We start from the raw sequence: 22738 nt of genomic DNA, 5'->3' as shown, positions 1-22738 counted from the left end.
GATTTTGTTACAACTTGCAACAATTGAAGATGTTAGTAAACGATTTTTAGAAAAAGTGAAAAAAATTGGAAAAACAAGATGGCGGCCGAGATTTTCAAAAAATTTCCTCCTGTAAAATTTTGTATGAAACTTTTTTTTTTCACTTATGGTTTCATATAGAAGACAAAGATTTCTTTAGGGCAACATATGGACGGAGCTGATGATTGAGGATTTCGGAGACGGGTGAAGGGCACGCTCAAGGTATTGAAGATAGGTGGGAGGTGCTCGACCAAATGTCATTCGAAACCTCATCCAATTGCCAAAAATTTGATTTTTTTTTTTGAAAATCCGAAAAAAAGATGGCCGCCATACAAATTTCATCGGCGTCCATCTCGGAGGGTATGAAAGATGGAAGAGTGGTTTCTTGGCAAAAGATGATCAGGATCTAAAGGTCTATTCGATGACTTGAAAAAAAATTCAAAATGGCGGATTTTTTTTTTTCATACAAAATTTTTTATTATTCAAAATGGCGATTATAGACCTCGAGAGCTGCTTTAGCAGCTCGAGCAGCGAGCAAAATACTAGTTATACTATATATAGCTCAATTACCACTGACTGACTCATTGACATAATTGTTCTCCTAGAAAGAGATAGAAAATGATATAATAATGTATGGGAGATATGTTCAGAAGTGGGATTCGAGTAAGGAAAAATTATGACATTTCAGAAAAACAAGATGGCGGCCGACCTGACTTTTGTAACTTTTTTGTTTTCCAACCGATTTTGTTTAAACTTGCAGTTGTTTTAGATATTAGCAAACGATTTTTAGGAAAAGTGTAAAAAATTGAAAAAACAAGATGGCGGCCGAGATTTTCAAAAAATTCCCTCCTGTAAAATTTTGTATGAAACTTTTTTTTTTTACTTATGGTTTCATATAGAAGACCAAGATTTCTTAAGGGCAATATATGGAGGGAGCTGATGATTGAGGATTTCGGAGACGGGTGAAGGGCACGCTCAAGGTATTGAAGATAGATGGGAGGTGCACGAGCAAATGTCATTCGAAACCTCATCCAATTGCCAAAAATTTGGAAAAAAATTTAAAATTCCGAAAAAAAGATGGCCGCCATACAAATTTCGTCGGCGTCCATCTCGGAGGGTATGAAAGATGGAAGAGTGGTTTCTTGGCAAGAGATGATCAGGATCCGAAGGTCTACTCGATGGATGGAAAAAAAATTCAAAATGGCGGAATTTTTTTTTTCATACAAAATTTTTTATTATTCAAAATGGACATTATAGACCTCGAGAGCTGCTTTAGCAGCTCGAGCAGCGAGCAAAATACTAGTTTCTTTTATATAATTCGTATTTTTCACTTATTTAACAATAACAAACTCGTGCACGTTCGTGTAAAATGCAACTCATTGCAATTTCGACCTTATGTCACATGCCATAAGTACGTATCAAGTTATCGTTGTACGTATTTTAAAGTTTCCGATCAAAGAATATAAAATAAACAGATAGGTCTCTTCTGAGTATTGACAATTCAAATAGTGTGCATATTTCCTGTTTTAGGGAAGGATTTAATTTAATTTAATTTTTATTATTTTTGTTATAGCGGCAATAGAAATACATTCTGTGAAAATTTCAACTGTCTACTTATTACGGCTTACGAGATACAGCCCGCTGACAGATGGACGTACAGACAGTGGAGGCTTAGTAATAGGGTCCCGTTGGCACCCCTTGGGCACGGAACCCTAAAAACGAGCGGAACCGCGGGAAAAAGCTAGTTCGTAATATATTAAATACCACAGTATAAGATTTTTATTTTACTATACAACTACAGTGTAGGCATAAATCGGCATTAGCCGAAAAGACTTTACGGTTTTTTTTTTCTTTGGAGTTTCTAGTATACCGTCTCGTCCCGTCTCTTTTACGCTCGCATTATTAGGCATATATCCGTCCTTCTTCCACTCTTCTGTGCAGGACGAGGTAGTGCAAAATATAACCGTCTCTTTTTCGTGCGCAACTGAAGCTGAGGTTATTAGTTCACCGTCCTTTACTCTCTGTTGTGTGAGGTTAAAATACTATCTATGCGTTTATGTGTGTTGAGTCTTTCGGCGCTGACGCAGCGTGCCATTAATAAACATCGAATTTGATATAAGTAACCTATCTACCTCTTTTTCTTCTAATATCATTGAGGTATATGCATAGAGTTATGATAGAGATAACCACATCACTGGGTATATGGCTAATTTGCGCGAACATCTCCGCCGCTCCTTCTCACTTCTTACCACTAAATAGATCGATAAATTATCCAATGTGCATGTTCAAGATAAGAGCTATCAAAGACTACAATATTATACTGGGTATTCTTTCTTGAAGGCGAGGGCATACAAGTCGTACCTTCATAGTCAATCCGGCCGTCGCGGTCGATGTCGCCGAGGGCCAGCACCTGGTTGAGTTGGGCGTCCGTCACCGGCTCGCCTATCATCTCTAGCGCCGTGCGAAGCTCGTCTCGCGTTATGTAGCCATTGTCGTCGCGGTCGAAAACTCTGCACACATAAATAAAGAGTTTCAAACTTTAAAGCCATCAATCAATCCACCCATTTGCGTGCACATAGACCTTCCCGATAGCCTGGTATACTCGTGCAAAGGACCCCCTCACAGCTGACTTAATTTAGTCGGTCCATCACATGGGTGACCTTCCTTGTCCTCTGGTGCCCTCCACCTTGCCCTGCACGACAAGACGCTCGATTGCAGTCTGTCGGCCCGCAAGGAGAAGAGGCGTATAACATCTGCCCTCAAAGACGGTTGTTTGTGATGACCACGACCGCTCTGCCCAGAGTGCTACGACGACGAAGAAGAAGAAAGACCTTACGAGAACAGGCCATCACATACGGAATTAGAAATTGGAGGGCAATCATGATCTATATTGACTGTGTAATCCTGGCATCAGGCATATGCAAGCCCAATATTTATCGTGATAATTATTTTATGTAGGTAGGTAAGTACTTACCTATTCTACAATATTGAATGATCGCGATACAGAATGTCTAAAATTTCGTAGTATAAAATTTAGTCCATGATGTATAAAATATACGGATAATCACGATAAATATTGAGCTTTTAATGTTCGCTTGAGGTTGAAATGGCAATCTATATGTTAGACAGATTTATAACATAAATGAATAAACGCATACTGAAACTTACTTGAAAGCCGCGAGCAAATCTCTCGTAATTTCTTCCTCTGAATCACCCCCACTCGTACTGACATCCAGTCCTTGCAGAGCCTGAATCTTCGTCACCCACTGCATGAACTCATTCTCATCAATAATTACACTCCCTGCAACAAAATTGGGAAAGGGTTTATTTTAATTATTATTTATTTCACAGGTCCGCGTCAGTACTCAGTACGCAAGGAATGTAGATGAGCAAGTAGGAAGGCAAGGATTTAGGGAAGCTCACTTTTCCGTTTATTGCCAATACCTAGTTCTGCTGATCAGCCCCCCAATTGTGTAAGAATAACCATTTCATGGCTATCGCAATCGTCAAGAAATTCTGCCCTTTGATTGGTTGATTCGCTGTTTACATTTTTTCACAGCTGTTATGTATTATATTATATGTATTATATATTATATTACTGTTTACATTTTTTATATTTTTCGAATACTTAGATAAAATCTATGGAGGCTATTTTATTACGCTTCTTGCTTGTCAAAACTAAATGGGTCCTACTTCTACAGATACTACAGACATACCTACACGATAGTGATACAGCTATACAGGGTGTAATTTACCTATACCTACCTATACCTATTTAAATAAAATAGAAATTTAATCTATTGTTTGGATAAACAGTAGGTAAGTATGTAATTAGTCTTCATTTAAATTGACATAACTGTATAACGCACTTCAACAGTTGACTCTTTGCCAATATGCTGTAACAACGAACTTAGCAAATTAACAAGTAGGCATGCACCTAACTACCTATCTGTATCTAATTTTATATAGGAACCTTAGTAGTTTGTTCCTATTATTATAAAGATAGGAACCTACATAATGTTAAGTATACCTACTACCTAATAAGTAGAGTGTATTAGAACTTGGCTGGGCGCACTAGCCATGTGTCTTGATTTCGAATATCTATGAATGTCTATATTGTTGACTTCTTTGTCTACTCTTTAGGCTATCTAGGTAGGAGGCAGAGCCCCTCATATCACAACCAGCTATACCAATAATGTTCGTAGATACCTACTATCAAAGTGCCAGCTCTATGGACTCTATATCATAAGTAAATATCGTACCTAGTATTTATCGACTCGAGAAGTAGGTACCTACGTACAAGTGACCTAGGTCACTAATTTACTTATTGTCACTTACATAATGATGAATAATGATTAGCTGCAAACGTAGGTAACTAAAAGCACTCGACAGACTTGCCAACTCATGGCTGTAATGAGTTCCCTTTTATCGCGTTAATTAACATTTAACGACTGCACCCTTTTTATTGACTGCGGCATTAGCTCCATAAGAGCTGAAGATTATTATGACTGGGCTTACGTGTGCCGTAAACCTTAGTAGAATATTATGTCCTGTATATAATTATTGTTATATACATATTGCTGTTTTGAATTATTATTATATACTAAGTCATAATGCAATCTGCATACCAAATTATTTCAGCTTGATCCATCCTGTAGTTTGAACTGTGCGTTGATAGATCAGTCAGTCAGTCAGTCAGTCACCGTTTTCTTTTATATATTTAGATATAGGTATATAGATTTGAAAGATAATGGCTAAAAAGGGACCCTATGAATAATTTTGTTTAGGGAATAGGAGTTCAATTCAATTGGGCGTACCTACCTACGTAAATCATAAGTTTTATAAGTATAGTAATAACAAGGCCTTAATGAAGGTAGGTTGTTTGATAATAATAATATGTTGAATAATAATAAATTATATCTTCTTTCTATACTGTAAGTAGGTAGGCACTTGGTACGTCCAATTTTATGACACTAGAAATCTTAATTTGCCCATTTCTATGGGTATGGTATGACCTTGCCGTAAGCTTAGGTTTTTTCATTAAATAACTAGATACGTTACTTAGGTATTTAGAAGTGGTAAAAGTGACGCAGCTAGAAAATAGCAAAATTCAAATGCCTACAAAAATGTGAAGATGTGCATTGTGTTTCTCCACAACCGTACAAAAGAAACATACAAAGAGGAATGTCGCTTTTTCAACGATACCCTTTGTTTTACTTACTTTGTCATATTGTTTTCAAAAATCACCTCAGCTTAGAATTAATTACTAGAAGAAAGTTCTTTAAATTGCTTTAGTTGAAAATGCTGTCTTATTCTTTTGAAAAATAACAAAATAAGTATCAATTGCACCCTCGCGAAGCCGGGGCGGGTCACTATAACAAGCCAAGGCAAGAATCAAGACAGAAAATTCGTAGAACAAAATTACATGGCTAGTTAGCAATACCTTAGCTATAAACTTCTCTTCTTCTTGCATAGATAGTGCCTAATGTGGTAGGCTATCGTATGGGAATGTTCAAAAGAGAAATCTAATTTAAAACTACTTAAACAACTAGATAGGCAGGTAGGTACCTATTACAGCAGGCACTCTAAGCAATCAGATACCTATTATCGTGGATTAGCATATTGCGATGGGACCTACTTAGATAGAAGCGGGTGGTTTTCTATGATGGTCATGTTACGTGCTGAGCGCGTAGGGGTGCCAGATCAGCTGAGATTCCATTCTTGCCAATCTATCTCTCTATCTGTGGCACCCAACTATACTATCCTGACTCTACTCTACCTCATCTATACCAACTTATTGTTTGAAGTGCGTTGTATCTAAATAGGTACCTAGCTGCAGAGATTGCATTTGTATTTTTTAAGAAACGAAAGAATTCTTATTTATTATTATCCAAATCAGAAATGAGGTGGTTCGTAGGAGAACTACAGTAACCGACATTGCTCAACGGGTTGCGAAGCAGAATTGGCAATGGGCAGGGCACATAGTTCGGAAAACCGACAGACGTTGGGGTGGAATGGCGACCTCGCGCCGGACAGCACACCGTTGGAAGAAACCCCCCTCTCCATTAGGTGGACGGACGACATCATCCGAGTCACAGGGAGCCGCTGGGTTCAGGCGGCGCAAGACCGTGGCGTGTGGAAGTCCCTACGAAAGACCTATGTCCAGCAGTGGACATCTATCGGTTGATGATGATTGATGTTGAAGACGATGAATGTACATGAGGCCAGGGATGATGAGGCAATAACCCAGAATGAGCCCAATGGGCGTCACACAAGAGAGGTATCTAGCGGCGCACCTTTTTTATGGAGTTCTCGGAGCCTCTTAAAACATTGAGGATGACCACCGTGGGGGTTTTAGTCGGTAGAAATCCCACATAACCCGATCTCTCCGCAAAGAGTATCAATAAAATAGGGGAACCAACAAAAAAGGTAGGTCTCTATTCTCTAAATAGGTTTCTAGGACTAACCTAAAAAAATCTAGACAAATGTTATCCGTCAGTCAGTTTATTTCTGTCCGGCACAGGTGCTTTGTTTACGTCACAGTTTTACATAAGACAATGTAACGACTCTTTCATGTTTCCCTCATAAATCATTTGTATTCATACCATAAAGTTTGCAAGTCTGTTTACTTCCAGAATTCTTTTCTCGCAATACCTACCTATTTTAATTTGTAACACTAAGATTTGCATTATTAATTTCATTTGATAAACAATACCTAAGTTACTTAGAGAGCGCGCGCACTGCGGTGCGGCAAGTTGCCGTGCGTTCTAAAATCCGTAAATTTGAATTTAAATCTATTAAAATTCGGTGCGGAATTAATTCCGAAGTGCGCGCGGGACAGATTTTACGGGGCAAAAAACGTACGGAAATTTGCCGTGGCGCGCGCCAGCACTTACTTAGAATCAAAACAACCACAATTTTATTACCAAGAGGCATGTCGATATCGGCCTGAGGCTATGTACGTCATAGAACAATAATGACATTCGTGTACCTAATGTTCAGAGGCTACGTTGGGGAAAGGGGGTGTAGACGCGAGGCCACCGGAAGCCGTCGGCTCGCACCTGCACGCCATTATAGAAACGCTTCGAATACATTATCTTCGTTTAATCAACGTTGATTTTAAAATAGCTCATAATATGATAAATCTGTCTTTTAGTCATTCTTCATGCCAACAATAATAAGAATTAAACGAAAATGATCCTAATTTTAGCAGACATCAACATCATAGGGCGCCACCTTTCAGATAAAATTTGAAGTTGAAATAATACAAAACTTATGGAATATTTTATCAATGACTAGCTTATTCCCGCGACGTCGTCCGCGTGGACTAGGTACACAAATTTCTAACCCCTCTTTAACCCCCTTAAGGGTTGCATTTTCAAAAATACTTTCTTAGCGGATGTGTAAGTAGTAGATACGTCATAATAGCTATCTGCATGCCAAATTTCAGCATAATCCGTCCAGTAGTTTGACCTGTGCGTTGATAGATCAGTTAATCAGTCAGTCAGTCAGCTTTTCCTTTTGTAAGTATATTTAGATTTAAGTTTCCTACCTATGTTAGGTAGGTATTTCAGTTTTACCTAATATCAAGGGATGATTAATAAGTCAAGTCCGTACAACAATAGAATAGTGCAACGAGTAGAGCTTGAAGTTTGAACTATCGTACTTTCGGTTGACCGCTGAGCAATTGAGATTAGATATTATCTAAACAACATATCTAGATTCTAGACTAGTGAGATATAGCAGCAAATTTATAAAATTTGCGTCGTGTATCCCCGTGTATAACTAGGAATAAACGTATTTAATATACTTACCTACCTACTTTGTTTTTTTAATACATTGATTACACTTACTTATGTTTATGGCGTACTTAGCCGTATTAGGTACATACTATATCTAATAATAATTACTTATATATTGTGCACTAATTCTGTTTTCCACTATGGAGGTTCACCATTAGACGCTGATAAGTGCATGCTTTTAGCTTTCTGTTCACAACATTTTAAAAGTTATTTTTATAATAACTTTCAATTTCGAACAATGGGGCCGATTCTCTTGTACACAATCTCTAAACTAAACTAAATTAACAGGACGTCTAAATCTAGTGCTAACCTTCTCCGCAAGCAACATTATGACAGGGATAGCAATAGATTTAGACGTGCCATTTTAGTTTAGTTTAGAGATTGTGTACAACGGAATTAGCCACATTGACTGTCTCGCTAAATGACCTAATTTTGCTGAACGTGAATAAAAAATCTACCTACGCGGCACTGTGTTCGTTTTTGGCAAAAATTCAAATCAAAGTGCAAAGTGGGAGATGCTCGGCTGAAAGTACCTACTCTGCAAGGATATACACGTAGTACGTACCTACCTATATTAAAGCTCATAACATATTTTGGCCTGTGATTTAATCGCGTTAAATTGTAGGTAGGCGTCTTCTGTAGATTTATTTCAAGTTCATAAATTATTTACGAGTTGCTATAGTTACGATACTTAAGGAAACCTGCAAGTCTGAGACCTGAGAGTTCTGCATAATTTTCTTAAAGGTGACTAAACGAAATATGATAGTTTATGCCATTCATTCTATTTGTAATAGCTGATAACGTTCTCTGAGGTAAATCACTAGGCTTTGCCGGTAGGATGTTACAGTTACGGGTATGAAACCTTCCACCAATTAGGTACCAAATCAGACCTGACAAAAAGAAAATTTTCCCAGCTATGAATCGAGCTCAGGACTTTCAGCAGCGGCCAGCGCATACCACTGTAACGCCTGAGGTCGTTAAACCCTTGAAAACGATTAAAGTAGGTCTACGCTCGATTTGAACGATCGTTTAAAGTGCGATCAAACAAAGTCGAGAATATTTAAATGTGATGATCGACATCGTATTTTTGTCGATCGCCACTATGGATATTTTTTTATCGATATATCAAAAAATTTAACCTTGATTTAATTTATATTTTATCGATCATTTAACATGACAAAAATCAAAATCGAGAAGATTTGTACTGATCGTAAAAATAGAGTATACGACGTATCGAGCGACACTTATAATCAAAAATCGAGCAAATCTGTAGGCATCTCTAGACACTTACCAGTTTTACTGGCGTCTTTGATAAGGTCTGCTATAAGATCATCGCTGACCTCAATGCCAAGGTTTCGCAGCATGAACTGCAGTTCGGCCGGGGTTATGTGTCCGTCGCTGTCCCGGTCCAACAGCCCGAATGCAGTCCGGAGATCTACAAATAATAGAAAAGGTACAAATAAGAGCAGTATTCGGGTCGGTGGCTATGGCTAATGACCTGGCAGGGGGGGAAGGGGGGGGGGGGGAGGTTTCTCCGCATGTCCCTCTGGCTAGCAGAGGGCACAGTGGACGAAGCGATGAAAGGGACGCGGGTGACGTGCGCGGGATCGACGCCTGCCGCCCTGTAATGTAGTACGAAAATTTAGGCTTTTACGCTTGACAGTAATCAGCTATTATCAAAAGTAAGTGATGATAACTAAAACTGACGGCCACACTTGCTCTCCGAGGCGCCGCGCACCGAGAAGGCCTAATCCAGACCTCTGAAGTCCCATCCAATTACCTAACGACTTGGATCAATGTTCGTTAACAACCGCAATCGACTGATATAGGTATATGTTGTCACAACAAGGCCACATGCCCCTCAATTGACAAAATTATTTTTACTACCACAGAAAACTTAATAATACCTTTCAGGTTCAGAAGGCTCCCTTCGCAAAAATGTTTATTTAAATAGACTTTTTTTACGAGCTACGAAACAATAGCGAGCAAATCAATTCACACATCGCTGTGGTCTAAAACAAATAAATAAATGCCTTTTTACTTTTATAAAATAAAACGGAAATACGTGGCTTTTGCATCATAAACAGCTTGTTAAACTGAACTTTGCTCTCCTAAGTTTTTCCCCCTAAGAAAACCTAATAAGAGTGCGGAATGCGCGCCACAAGTTTTTACGAATTGGGCTACAGCTTATGTCATCAGCTTATCTTTTCAGACGCATATTATTTTGGATATTAGACAATGCGACAGATAAATTGTTACTTTTGACTCGTCGGTCGCCATACAAAACCGATCTTATCTACCTACTCCCTATTTATACGGTAACCTGTGCAGGCAAACACGCAAAGGTTTTAAATTTTTGAAAAATAAATACTTAAATTGTTAATTATATTCAGTTACTTACAGAATTCGTTATTCTTTTGACAGGCCATTGTTTAAAAAAGTTCAACACAAAACTTATCTCAATAAAATGTTAAGTAGTAGGTACCTACTTAGGTAAATTAAATATAAGTCAAGTAAGTAGGTATGCGCATTTTATTTATACTTAATCACAATTTTTTCTGACTTAGTATTAATTAACAAGAAGGTGAATTTTGTGTAACAAGGTGTTTATGAAAATGAGTCTGCCTTCTCTCGTCAGTTGGCCTTATATCGTCGTTAACAATATTGACTAAAGATTAGGCAGACGTTACGTATTTCATGCCTTTCTTATCTTTCATCTTTCAGTCTCAAGACCGACTATAACCATTACCAGATTACAGATAAATTATTACGCCAATTAATTTGTCAAAATATCGTAATTTTCCGTAAATTTCAAATTCCTACCTGAAAAGCTAGAGCTTTACAACTTTACGATTCCCAATTATTTCAATTTGAGAAGATAAATCTTACTATCCAAGTTACGCACGAAGCTAAGGTCCCTACTGTAAAAACTGCATAATTCATAAGTAGGACCTATTGTATAGACCTACTAGTAACTAGCGAAACAGTCGGTAGAGACATAAGTAACTAATTTAGAGGTATGTAATCGTCATTAATTATACCTGCTAGAATAACTACTCTGGTATCTATATCGGTTATCAATAAAAACCGGGCATAAGTTTTGTAAAAATAGACATAACGTATAAAAAGCTCGGATCATAGTTTTGTTAGTTATAAGTAACTAACAACAATCTACATTCATTGTTTCGCTCATTTTACTACAAAAGTCTATGAAAACCCCGACAAATTTTACACGTAGGTAAATATTTGACACGAGTGCTAAAAACCAAAGTCTTGATGCCGGACGCCTGAAACCATACCTATAATCTCCAAAGTGATTGTGCTGAACTGAGTAGATATTATCACTAATTAATTACTATTTTTTATTTTATAATTTCTTCAAACAGACCATTTAAAACAATATTAAATATGACTATTTAAAAATAACATATTGTGGTTGTTTAAACTTTAAACAGATCGCACATTCGTTGTATTTTGTTTGATCATAATTTGTGGAAATTCGTACACTCACATAGGTAGGTAATTTATAATAAATCTGTAACGATTACTTTACATTAAATATGTAGATTTCAGTGCAATTGAATAAAGGTTTTGATCATTTCACGAGGCTTACATGAATAATTGTAATATAATATAACATATTCATTTTTAGGGTTGCGTACCTCAACAGATAAAAAGGAACCCTTATAGAATCATTTTGTTGTCTGTCTCTCTGTCGCACTTGGCCGGTTTTTGTCTACGGTACCTATAAGCCTAAGTAAGAGCCTATCCGTTCGGAGCCGGGGCAGGCCAATAGCCCATACCGTAAAGGTCAACTACAATATTTCAGGTTGCCAAATATTTCATCGTGAAGTTGTAATGACTTTAAATGCTTGAGTATTATTCTACAGCGGAATTTATCGCAGTTCCCGAAATATCACACATAATATAACTTCTTGTAATAATGTAGGTATAGGTAGGTACCTAAATCGATCGTGGGAAGTTCTCGGTAACGGTTTCTTTTTGCGACTTGATGAGTCGATTCATATTGTATGTTCAGCTACAGATTTTCTTAGTTTTTCTGATCTTCTGTTCTATAAAGATGTATTAAGTATAGATCATTAGAATACGTAGGTATTTAAATGAGATGGACAAAGTTATTTTCATTGGTATTTTAACATTCATAAAATAAAACTCGATAAATGCGTAGTGTAATATAGATTATATACACATCCCATTTTTTTTCCCCGTATTTAACTACATACGAGTAACTAACATGAGTGGTACTTAATACGACCAAATAAGAATATAACTTAATGAATTTTATGTACCTATTGTATAAAACCTTGATTGACTTCATGACCTACTAATAACTAATAGCTATTTATTTCTACGAATATTTGACCGCATTGAATTGCAGATATTAAATAAAAATTGTAGGTACCTAAATCGCACACATATTACATACATATTATATTATTTATGTACCTATACCTACCTAGGTAATGTTTTAATGGGCAGCAGGAAGGGACTGTTAGGTACTAAATTTTTAACATTAAAACTACTAAAACGTTACGTTACATTAAAAAGCTAACGTGAAGAGTAGCGGTACGTACGTCAATATGATAACATTATTTTTATAGTTACTTAGGGTACGGTAAAGACTTGTACAGTTGTGTACGTGTATCGTTAGGTATTAGGATATAGGTGTATTACCTACCAGTAGAAATAGTGTTGTTTTTAACGGTATTAATAAGGGTATTATGTTTAAATATCGTTACTTTTTAATGTTATCATAATGGTGCTTTGGCAACGTTCGCGTTACGATAAAATACCGGGAATTCGGTCCCTAGCAACAGGAAGGTAGTAAATAAGTCACTCTGCTGTGTGAAATCCCCTTTATCATAATTTTATGCTCGTAGTTTATGATATCGTTAGTCTAATAAATAAGTCACTGTATTAAGTCGTAAATTCTTGTTTGCCAAATAGATGATTGTTTTTCATAGGTTCGTTCATTCACTTGTAGTTCGTTCATTTACGATAGAAAGTGGTGTTACGTTAAAAAAATCCAGAAAAATTTATATGTGAAGTATCTGATATTCTTCTCATAACACTGTACGCGACAGGTTCAGATGGCAATCGGGGTGGGGACATCCCGCACACCCCACAGCCCCCGCGCTAATCCGGTGCGGGATAGCGCGGGTGACTTGCCCCGATTGCCATCTCGACCTGTCGCCTACTATAGATACTTTTTATTTATATTTTACAATATTATGTCGATTGCTCAACCGATCGCATCGCCTCGTTGTTCTAAAATTTATTTTTCGCAAATGTAAAAAATGTGATAAAATGAGATAAAAATATCGTAGTCGACGAATATTTCATAATTTAGGTGGGTAAAAGAATATTGATTTAATTTCTGATGGCGATGGTCCAAAACCAATTGCTCGAGTAAAATCTAAGAACAACCAAAAATAAAGGTCATACCTACCCACTCGTGGTATCTGATTGAGTTTGTGTGCCACTTAGGTTACATTACAATAGGCATATAAATTATTATATCGGTACTTAGGTTACTTATTCGTCGAACCCTCCGTGCCTCCGTCAAACTTATGTGCATAGTGCCATGAGGTTTGCCGTCGACTTTTAGAATCGATTGATGAAAACTGATGCCTTAATGGACACCTAAAACGATGACGACGGTATTGATTCTAGTCCGTGTATCACTGATACTTCGTAATATTGATATTCTACCTAAAAGCTGGGCCATGTTATACGCAATCATGTTTAAACCTCTTCTTAAATATCTATATTTTATAGTATACACTAATAAATAAAATTGAAGTGTCTGTCTGTAATTTCGAAATAACTACCTCAAATTAAGCTCATAATAATGGTTTTTTGAACTATACCACAACTGAATCACACATTTTTAATCTGTCTGTTTGAACGAGCTAATCTTCAAAACGGCTCAACCTATTTTGATGGGACTTTCACAGACAAATAGAGGATTAATCCAGGAGTAACATAGACTTTTTAAACCGACTTTCGAAAAAGGAGGGGTTGTGTTTTTCTACCTATATCTATTCACCGAAATCTCCCGAGATTTTTGAACCGATTTGAGTAATTTTTTAACCAAAAAACTTTGCGACACTGTCCCATAAAAAATTGGATTCCAACTCCTCAATCCTGATGCTGGACAGGACTTGACCACAAAATTTGGCGGAATTCAGAAACTGTCGGTTATAAAATGATATTGGAGATACCTATACCAAGTAGAGATTTTTGAACTCGACGACCCAACTCCTCAGCCCTGATGCTGTAAGGAATTGCATTCTTAAATCCTGGTGGTGCAAAATCCCCATTTTTAAAGAATCATGCGTTTAAATGTTTTTACGCCCCCTCGTCATTTTTTCTATCGAATCGCAAGGCATCGTAGGTAAGGCAGGCAGGTAAGGTTTGCAGTCACCCCTACAATCCTACATACCTAGTCGAAATTACACGGACTCGTGCAAAGCGATTTGCTTCGTCGTTTCTACTCAATACGCACAACAAGAATATGGAATGCACTTCCGGCTTCCGTTTTCCCCGCTAATCACAATATTGGGACCTTCAAAAGAAGAGTCAATAGACAACTTTTTTACAGGCACGCTCCACCTGCATCATCACCTTAATTTGGTTCAATTATTGCAATCAAGCGCATGCCTATTTAATTAAAAAAAAAATGAATGATTATAATGTTATAAAATGTTAATTAATAACAACTTACTCTGAAGCATTGCTTCGCTGGGGGAAGGCACGGACGGTCGGTCGTCAATTGGTGACTGTTTTTTCTTATTCTTTTTCTCATCATCTTGCTGCAACAACAGACAATTATTTTGATCAGACATACACGAAAATTTATACTAGGTACCTTAAAACGCGACACATGGATGGATACATATAACAATGTTCCGTTTCAAAACAAGGGAACCAATGTGCATAAATAAATGACAAATGAATATTATCATACAATTTATCAATATGAGACGTTATCAGTCTTTTGTTTGTCTTATCGGTGTATTAAGTGTTCGATATTTATCTTTACATTTTTGACGAGTTTATTTAATCTTTGTTTGAATACCTGAAATCCAAACCACCACAGGTGCTTTTTATCTGAAGGCCGAACGCTATTCCATAAATCATTGCGATTTTGTTCCTGTACCATAATTATAAAAATAAAATCAAGAAGAAAATATTGTACGCTTTTCTACTCATTAGCTTAACTTAGCTTTGTAGGGTTGAAAGTTTATTAGAATGCTTACACGAAAGTGCCAGTGTTTAGTTTACCTTATCTTTCAGTAATTTAACAGATAATATTATAAATACTTAAGTAATAAAACATCGTGAGGGAATCTGCATGCCTGAGAGTTCTTTTTGTAACCTGTCATTTGTGTTTCTGTGGTGCAATAAAGTATATACATACATACATACATGATGATGATCATGATGAATTTACTTACCAGACAATCCTGTTGTTTGTAGTTTGTATATGGTGGTTATACTTAGTAGTGGTCATGTCACGAGTGCATACAAAGCAGCAGACAGATGTTTGAGATTAGCCTCTCAGTTCATACTCGGAGACTAATCCTTGTCATGTTCAAGAGGTTTAGCCGCGGTGCCGGTGCCTACCTACTAATAAATATTCTGTTGTACGGGATGAATTTCCTATGTATACTATTATGTTTTTTTTATTAGAATAATTATAATCCATACTAATATTATAAATGCGAAAGTGTGTCTGTCTGTCTGCTTTTCACGGCTCAACCTTTAAACCGATTTTGATGAAATTTGGTACAGAGTTAGCTTATACATTTTATCCCGGAAAATTTAAGAGTTCCCACGGGATTTGTAAAAAACCTAATTCTACGCGTACGAAGTCGCGGGCATCAGCTAGTAATTTATAAACCTAGCAGTAATTGTAAAATGGTTGGTTACTATGTATTTTACTTAATGTACGTAATACGTAAAATTATATTAGGTACATTACGTAAAACTTACGTACGGGAAGCCTATCCTATGTAACATGTATACCTATTATGTATTTCAATTTAATAACGGCGTACCAATTTATCAACAAGTTACTTAAGTGCTTTTCTGTGGGTACCTATACACCTCATACCTACTACTTAATATTATAAATATGAAAGTGTGTCTATCTATTTGTCTACTTCGCGGCCTTTTGCCCAATTTAATTTTAACTGAAACATCCATGTTGAAGTGTTGTGAATTTGTCAAGTTTAATGTCAACAGTGCGCTTTATTACATCTCGGTACCAGCCAAGAATCCATGAAGGACATCATCTACTTTTAATATACATTAGGTAAAATGTGTACACATTGACAGAGTAGGTACAAATAATTTAGTAAATCTCCTAAGGTATGGCTCCCACTATCGGGATTCAGCAAATGATTCTTGATATCGCGAACTGTGTGGCCGGGCCACGGGCGCGGCGGTGCAATCGTATCGTTCCGCACATTCGCGCTAACTCAAGTACCTATCTAAATCTATTTTTAAAAATCCCGCAGGAACTGTTGGGGTTTTCCGGGATATATTATCAACAAACCACATGGAGGATGTCGCGTCTGCCAACCGACTGATTTGCCAAAATTATAAAAATTCGTCAAACATTTGCCGTATCCCGAATAGTGTGGTCGGTACCATTAGGACGCGAATGAAGTTCGCATTGGAATCAAATTGAAATAGCTAATGTCGCGTTTGGCACGACATCAACTCGGGACTTCGCCAGTACACATTTGTACAAAATTGAGCGTTATAAAAAAATATGACATCTCTATGTTTCCTATCTAGCTTCTTAGCCAAACAAACCATGAAACAACGGCAAGGCGATCCCATATCCGATTCCCGCCTGAGTTACGCTAAAATCTTCAAAGACATCATTAAACCAACCCGTTGAGAACCTACCTCGTACATCTGTGGCGCGTCTTCAACAGTCCAAGGCCTAAGCTTTTTATTCGATCGCATTCACTGATAATCTACTAAGTAAGTACTGTACATTATTATCAAATTGAATACTTATACCTAACTAGCTTATGCTCGCGACTTCGACCACACAAATTTCAAACCCCTACTTCACCCCCTTAGGGATTGAATATTCAAAAATCCATTCTTAGCGGATGCCTACGTCATAATAGCTATATGCATGCCAAATTTCAAATTTCACAATATTTGCATGTGCAAAGTGGGAAAAAGAGAGAAGAGAGATCGTCAGTAGAATGGGAGACATAACAGTAGAAAATCTAATAGAAAAAATGCTGGAAAATGAGAAAAACTGGACAGCTATAACAGACTTTGCTGAAATAATAATGAAGGAAAAGGAAGACGAAGAAAAAAGAAGAGGAAAAGAGTAAAAGACAAGAATGTTGCTGTGTTGTAGGCTGAAAGGCGGGTACACGGTCAACAAGAAGACAGCAGGGGTTTTTAGCCGGTAAGAGTCCGGCTCTACCTACGGGTGTCCATGAGGATTTTCCCCTGCTGCATTAAAAAAAAAAAAAAAAAAAAAAGCCAAATTTCAGCCCGAACCGTCCAGTAGTTTGAGCTGTGCGTTGATAGATCAGTCAGTCAGTCAGTCAGTCACCTTTTCCTTTTATATATTTAGATAATTATCAGTTTATTTTCTTGGGCGCCAATAACCAAATAAACTCATAGCTGATTGTGTGAAACCAAGATAGAAACGCGCTAAGTTCGTTCAAAATCGGCTTGTACCTAACAAAATTGTGGCGACCGACATCTATAATAATTAATACGAGTAATTATAAAGAAGACTAAGTAGGTATAAAGGTGGCTTAAGAAAATGTGAAGCAATCAAAGTTCTTAGACTGAAACAAATTAAGATGCGTGGTCAGCATATTTTATTTAACTGGACGATTTAGTCAAAGCCAAAGGGACAAACAGGGGTTTCAAATTGAGCACATAGTTGCGAACATTTTCAAACATTAGTAACATCACAGAGATGACCGAGTTGTGTTAGAGGGTGAGACCGCGTGTTTTGATAGATTCCAGACATTCCACTGGTTATTATGTGTAAAAGTTCATTCACAATAACCAACAGCAGAATAGAAACATGCTTACCTATCTACTAACCAGACCATAATATAATATTTTATGTACCTAGACACTTAATTAGTAATTAAGGACTAAATTCTGTAATTAGTAATTACAAACCTTAAGTCCTCGTCTGTGAATATAATTAATCAGTGCAACTCTGTTTCTGTCTAATAAAATTACGAGATTTATTTTCAATTTCAATTCATCAAATCAGAGTGTCTTCATTCAAATTATATTATTTTATTAATTTTGATAATGAGTATATTCTACATTACAATTACCCCGTGTGTAAAAGTGGACAATGTTTATTGTCTATATAAATTTATTATCCGCATTTTCTGGCCTAAACTTGTGGGTAAGATACCAACTCCCGGTGTTCAAGGAAATAAGTTCTGAGGCGATGCCGATGGGTCGAGCATATTTTTCGATGAGTAAAGAGAAACGCTGCTCAAGTACAGTTCCAATGGCAGCCTCTTGGCCGAAAGAGATCAGGTTCACCAACCAACACCCGGAGGAAGTTCAATGAGGCACAACTAAAAAGCCGTGTCAAGGCAGTATCCATTGATAAAAGGTAATGAAAAACTAGTGCTGTAGCCCTAAGTTCACGGAGAAATAATATAAAAACCCAATCATCATATTATATTTAGGTACGGCCTAGTAGTTAAGACATCGGCCTCCTATTCAGGCGGTCTAAGGTTCCATCCCAGAAACGCTCCTCTAACTTTTCGGGGATACGTGCGTTTCAAGCAAAGCAAGCAACTAATTTGCTTTCACGGTGAAGGATAACATCGTGAGAAAACCTGCATTCCTGAGTGTTCCCCATAATGTTATCAAACGTTTGTGAAGTCTGACAATCCGCACTTGGCTAGCCCGGTAGACTACAGTCGGTGACTACAGCCAAACCTTTCTCATTCTGAGAGGAGACCCGGACTCAGTAGTGAGCGGGGGATGGGTTGCTGATGGTTATGATGATAGTGATAATCAGATACGTACATTAGGTACTTTTTAAAAACCAAAACCCCAAAACCATAAACTGCAAAAAAAATTGTCCAGTTTACTTCAAATTAAAACACGCGCTTATTAATTTGTACCTACCTAGCGTGTACATATATTCGAACCTACCTGAAGTTTATTTCCCTATAAAAGAACATTTTTTGTGTACATTTTACTAAGTACAAACACGATTAAAAGTAAGTAAAACTCGAACGAAATGTACCCATACCTAGGTAGTCAAACGTCTGCGTAGTAAATCATTTAGAAATACATAAATAAAATTGTTTACTTAGTTGGACTATAAGATCACGAGACAGTTCAACGAAATGATCCAGCTTTTAATAAACCAACAGGAAATACAGCTTCGCTCCGCTGAAATGTTTCTTTATCATCATTTTAAACAAGGTAAGTAATTTTTTGATTAGGAAAATAGTCAAGATAGCAAATAAAATAATAAGTAGTATAATAATAAAATAAATAGTAGGTATTGTGTATAGCAGCCCACACTTGAGAAGCCATAATTAGTCAACTGATTGATTGATAATAACTATGACTACGTAGTGTTCATGCACGTTTTGTTCTAATACTTAGGAAGAAAATCATGAAATTCCGTTGCAACATTTTATTAGTTTGTTACTGTCAAAACAAACCCTTTTAGTTATTTTAATTATCCCGTTTCACATTAAGGAATTACGAAAGACTTTCTTTACTTTCGAAAAACGTACTAGATAATAGTGATGTGGTAATACGATATTTTTGCAACTCTATTTTATAATGCATCTGAACTAGGTACTTAACAAAGAGATCAAGTTTATTTTAATAGATTTTGTGCTATGAAATCCCTACAGAAGCCATTGAAAATATAAAATATAAATTTATATTGAAAATAGAATCAAAATATATTTTCTAGCTAGACGAAATAAAAAACTTTTATTTAATTCGGACGCATCACGCAATATATGTAGGTACCTCACCTAAATAGCTTCACAATGCGCAATCTATTTAAAAGAAATTAATTTCTAAGCTTACCTTTCTTCTACTTCTCGAGGTAGTGGCCATGCCCTGTAATAGAAATAACACAAGTTGAATAATTTTGTAAAGCAAAAGATATAGCGCGGTTAGGTTAATAGCCTATCTGGTGACAGATTAGCTGGCTCATTTTTGTGCAAAGGATCAGCCTGGCTATCCAGAGCGGAAATGCAGCCAATGTTCTTGGCACCATTCCATGCGGGCGTGATTGTACAGCAGGTAAGTGTAAGGCTTTAACATTTTCAATTAAAAAGAAAAAGATAATATAAAAAACGCATAAAATTAAAAAAATTACATAGGTAAGTAGGTATCATAAAAATTATCAGTACCCTTATTATAAATGCGAAAGTGTGTTTGTTTGTTGGTTTGTTGGTTTGTCCAACTAGATAATTGCAATAATTCTATGTCAAGTACGTACATGATATTACAAATTACTTAGATAATAACTAATCAGTGAACCTGCCTTATGATTTAACTAAATACATAATATGATACATACCTACATAATACGAGTAAGTAGGTGCCGTGGGTACTTTTTTTTACGTAGGTGTGTAAGTAACAGCGAGCTATATTATGGTAATGAAAACAGTCTTTGATCTGTAACGGACAGTTATTTATTTTCGTAAAGTATACAAAACAAGTAACAACCATTCCACTTTCATAGTCGTTATTTCCATAATATCTTACGGAATGGAAATAGCCGCCACCATACGGTGTACTTACTACATTTACCTATTATATTATGCGGTATAAGTGTATACTATATCTAACGTACCTAGATTTACATACAATATAGGGATTTAATACTGGTAGAAGCTTATAAGTTGACTATACCTGAGTATAGGTAGGTACCTTACATCATCTTATTATATTGTTATTTACCCGCTGATTCCTGAGACTTCATCCGAGTGCATTTTAGTTTTTTTAAGGATACCGTGCGATGAAATTTCTAAAAGTCTTTTCTTAGAGCATGCCAATAACGAGCTCTACTAAGGATTAATACATTAATACCAACGATAAGTAGTAGTACTTAATAAAGATAATCCAAATCATGAGAGCGTCACGTTGTAAGAAGTTTGCACACTTTTGAAAATGCCTACGAAATTTTGAAAAAACCTCAGGAGGCCTCACACTAAAGCTTGTTGTAAACTACATGTTTGTTGAGAAGATAATAAAGATTATTATTATTTAAAAAAATCCTAAGTCAGTGGAGGACGAATAAAATACATTGCTCTCTATGGTATTGATATATTTTCGAAACTCTTTTAGCTTCGACTTCAAGACATATGTATTTTTGCGGGAGTCTATCTGCATTGCATTGCATTACATACTTCTATATATATACTTACGTTTTATTTGCGGCGATGTAAAGAGATTGCACACATCCACATCAGGAGGTGGAAGAGTCGCCAGAGGAAGCGAAAGGAACGAAAAAATGTCATTGATTTAACATCTCCATATAATAAAAATAGATTTACACACAGATAACGTGCACGGGCTCAGCACTAAAAACGCATTTTCAGTAGGTACCTATTGAAAATTCAGCAGCGACCTCTGCCGACGTCATCAGCTTTATTTCAATCAGTCGATGCGGCCAAATTTTCCTGCTGACATTATACTTACAGCACTGAGAATGACAGCTACATAGACATTACAAGTATACAAACACTTTTACTGTTAACTCTGTTCCTTTTCTGTTTAATGATCTCCCTCTGCACCTCATTGCTAGAGTCTCGTACTCGTGACATCTTTCCGTTAATAGGTTAGGATTTTAGAATAATATTGCAGTTGGTTTCGAAATTCTTCTGCATGGTTGCCGTTGAGAGATAATTAATTATATAAAGACTAGAGAGGCTAAAATCTACGACTTAACACCATAAGTACCTTTACTTAAGCGAATAGTTAACCAACATTGTTGGTTATCTATTCGCTCCAAACAAGCATTTCATTTATATTATCACTAATTAAACTAGGTACTCCACCCTCCACGATTAACGATACCACTCTCAGATTTAACTACCTATTATTATAATGGACAATCTGCATCTGTCATATTATTTTGCAGCTTCTGAATATCATAATTTCTACTAACTGTCTCAGTTGGCGTCTCGCCAGTCTCTCGGAGAAAATATTTTAAATTTCGTTGGAAGCGTTAGGGTAGGTATGTGGGTACCTAGGTATAACCTAACTAAATCATAGGATTACGGTTTAAGAAACCTTGAAGATATAGAGATTAGGAGATTAGGTGCTTTTGGAGTCATGGATTGGAACAATATATTGTATACCTAGTAAGTAGGTATAGGTAACTGTTTAAATGACATTAAGTAGGTATGATTATTTCCTCAAGGCAAAAAGTGGAGGACAAACGTGAGGGCTAACACTGAGCGAAAATGTGATAAAAAATTCTGAGTAAGTAGGTAATTAATGTATTATTAAATTTTTGGTAATAAATAAACACTACTCATATTACTTAGAAATGCAATGTTTGTTTGTCTTTGAATCACGCTACAACGGAGAATGGTTAGGTACTAGAATCGTATTTGCAGGTGACTGATCTGAGTTCTTGTTTGCAGTCTCTTACATACAGTATCAAATCTAAACCATGCCACAATTTCACACAAATTACAGAAAGCAGTTCACCGATTCAGGTATTGCGGTTACTCCCAAAATACATGCTCTTTTAGTGCGGAGAGAACAAATAAAAACTTACAAATAGCTCGGCGCGCGGAAGACTTACAAATTCCCTCTTAAATACATAACCCCATGGACACTTCGAATTCATACTTCAAACTCGCGCTAACCTGACCAAT

General features: G+C 36.6%; 1 protein-coding gene across 3 annotated transcripts in view; it reads right to left on the bottom strand.

Annotated features, from left to right (window-relative positions):
• Eip63F-1 (Ecdysone-induced protein 63F 1) overlaps positions 1-22738 on the bottom strand; it is a 38514-nt gene that overhangs the window by 8399 nt on the left and 7377 nt on the right. For 2 of the 3 annotated variants that reach the window (XM_034976572.2, XM_069503445.1), the window contains exons 2-6: positions 19929-19961; positions 14569-14656; positions 9112-9255; positions 3187-3319; positions 2380-2528 (exon numbers count right to left, since the gene is read on the bottom strand). In XM_034976572.2, coding sequence (XP_034832463.2) covers positions 2380-2528; positions 3187-3319; positions 9112-9255; positions 14569-14656; positions 19929-19961 — 547 coding nt within the window. Of the gene's footprint in view, positions 1-2379; positions 2529-3186; positions 3320-9111; positions 9256-14568; positions 14657-19928; positions 19962-22638; positions 22726-22738 lie in introns of those variants that run through there. The other variant, XM_069503444.1, reaches the window with a different exon arrangement.

This window comes from Maniola hyperantus, chromosome 15 (genome assembly GCF_902806685.2).
Source record: "Maniola hyperantus chromosome 15, iAphHyp1.2, whole genome shotgun sequence".
Classification (NCBI taxonomy): Eukaryota; Metazoa; Arthropoda; class Insecta; order Lepidoptera; family Nymphalidae; genus Maniola; species Maniola hyperantus.
This window is presented reverse-complemented; position numbering and strand designations above follow the sequence as displayed.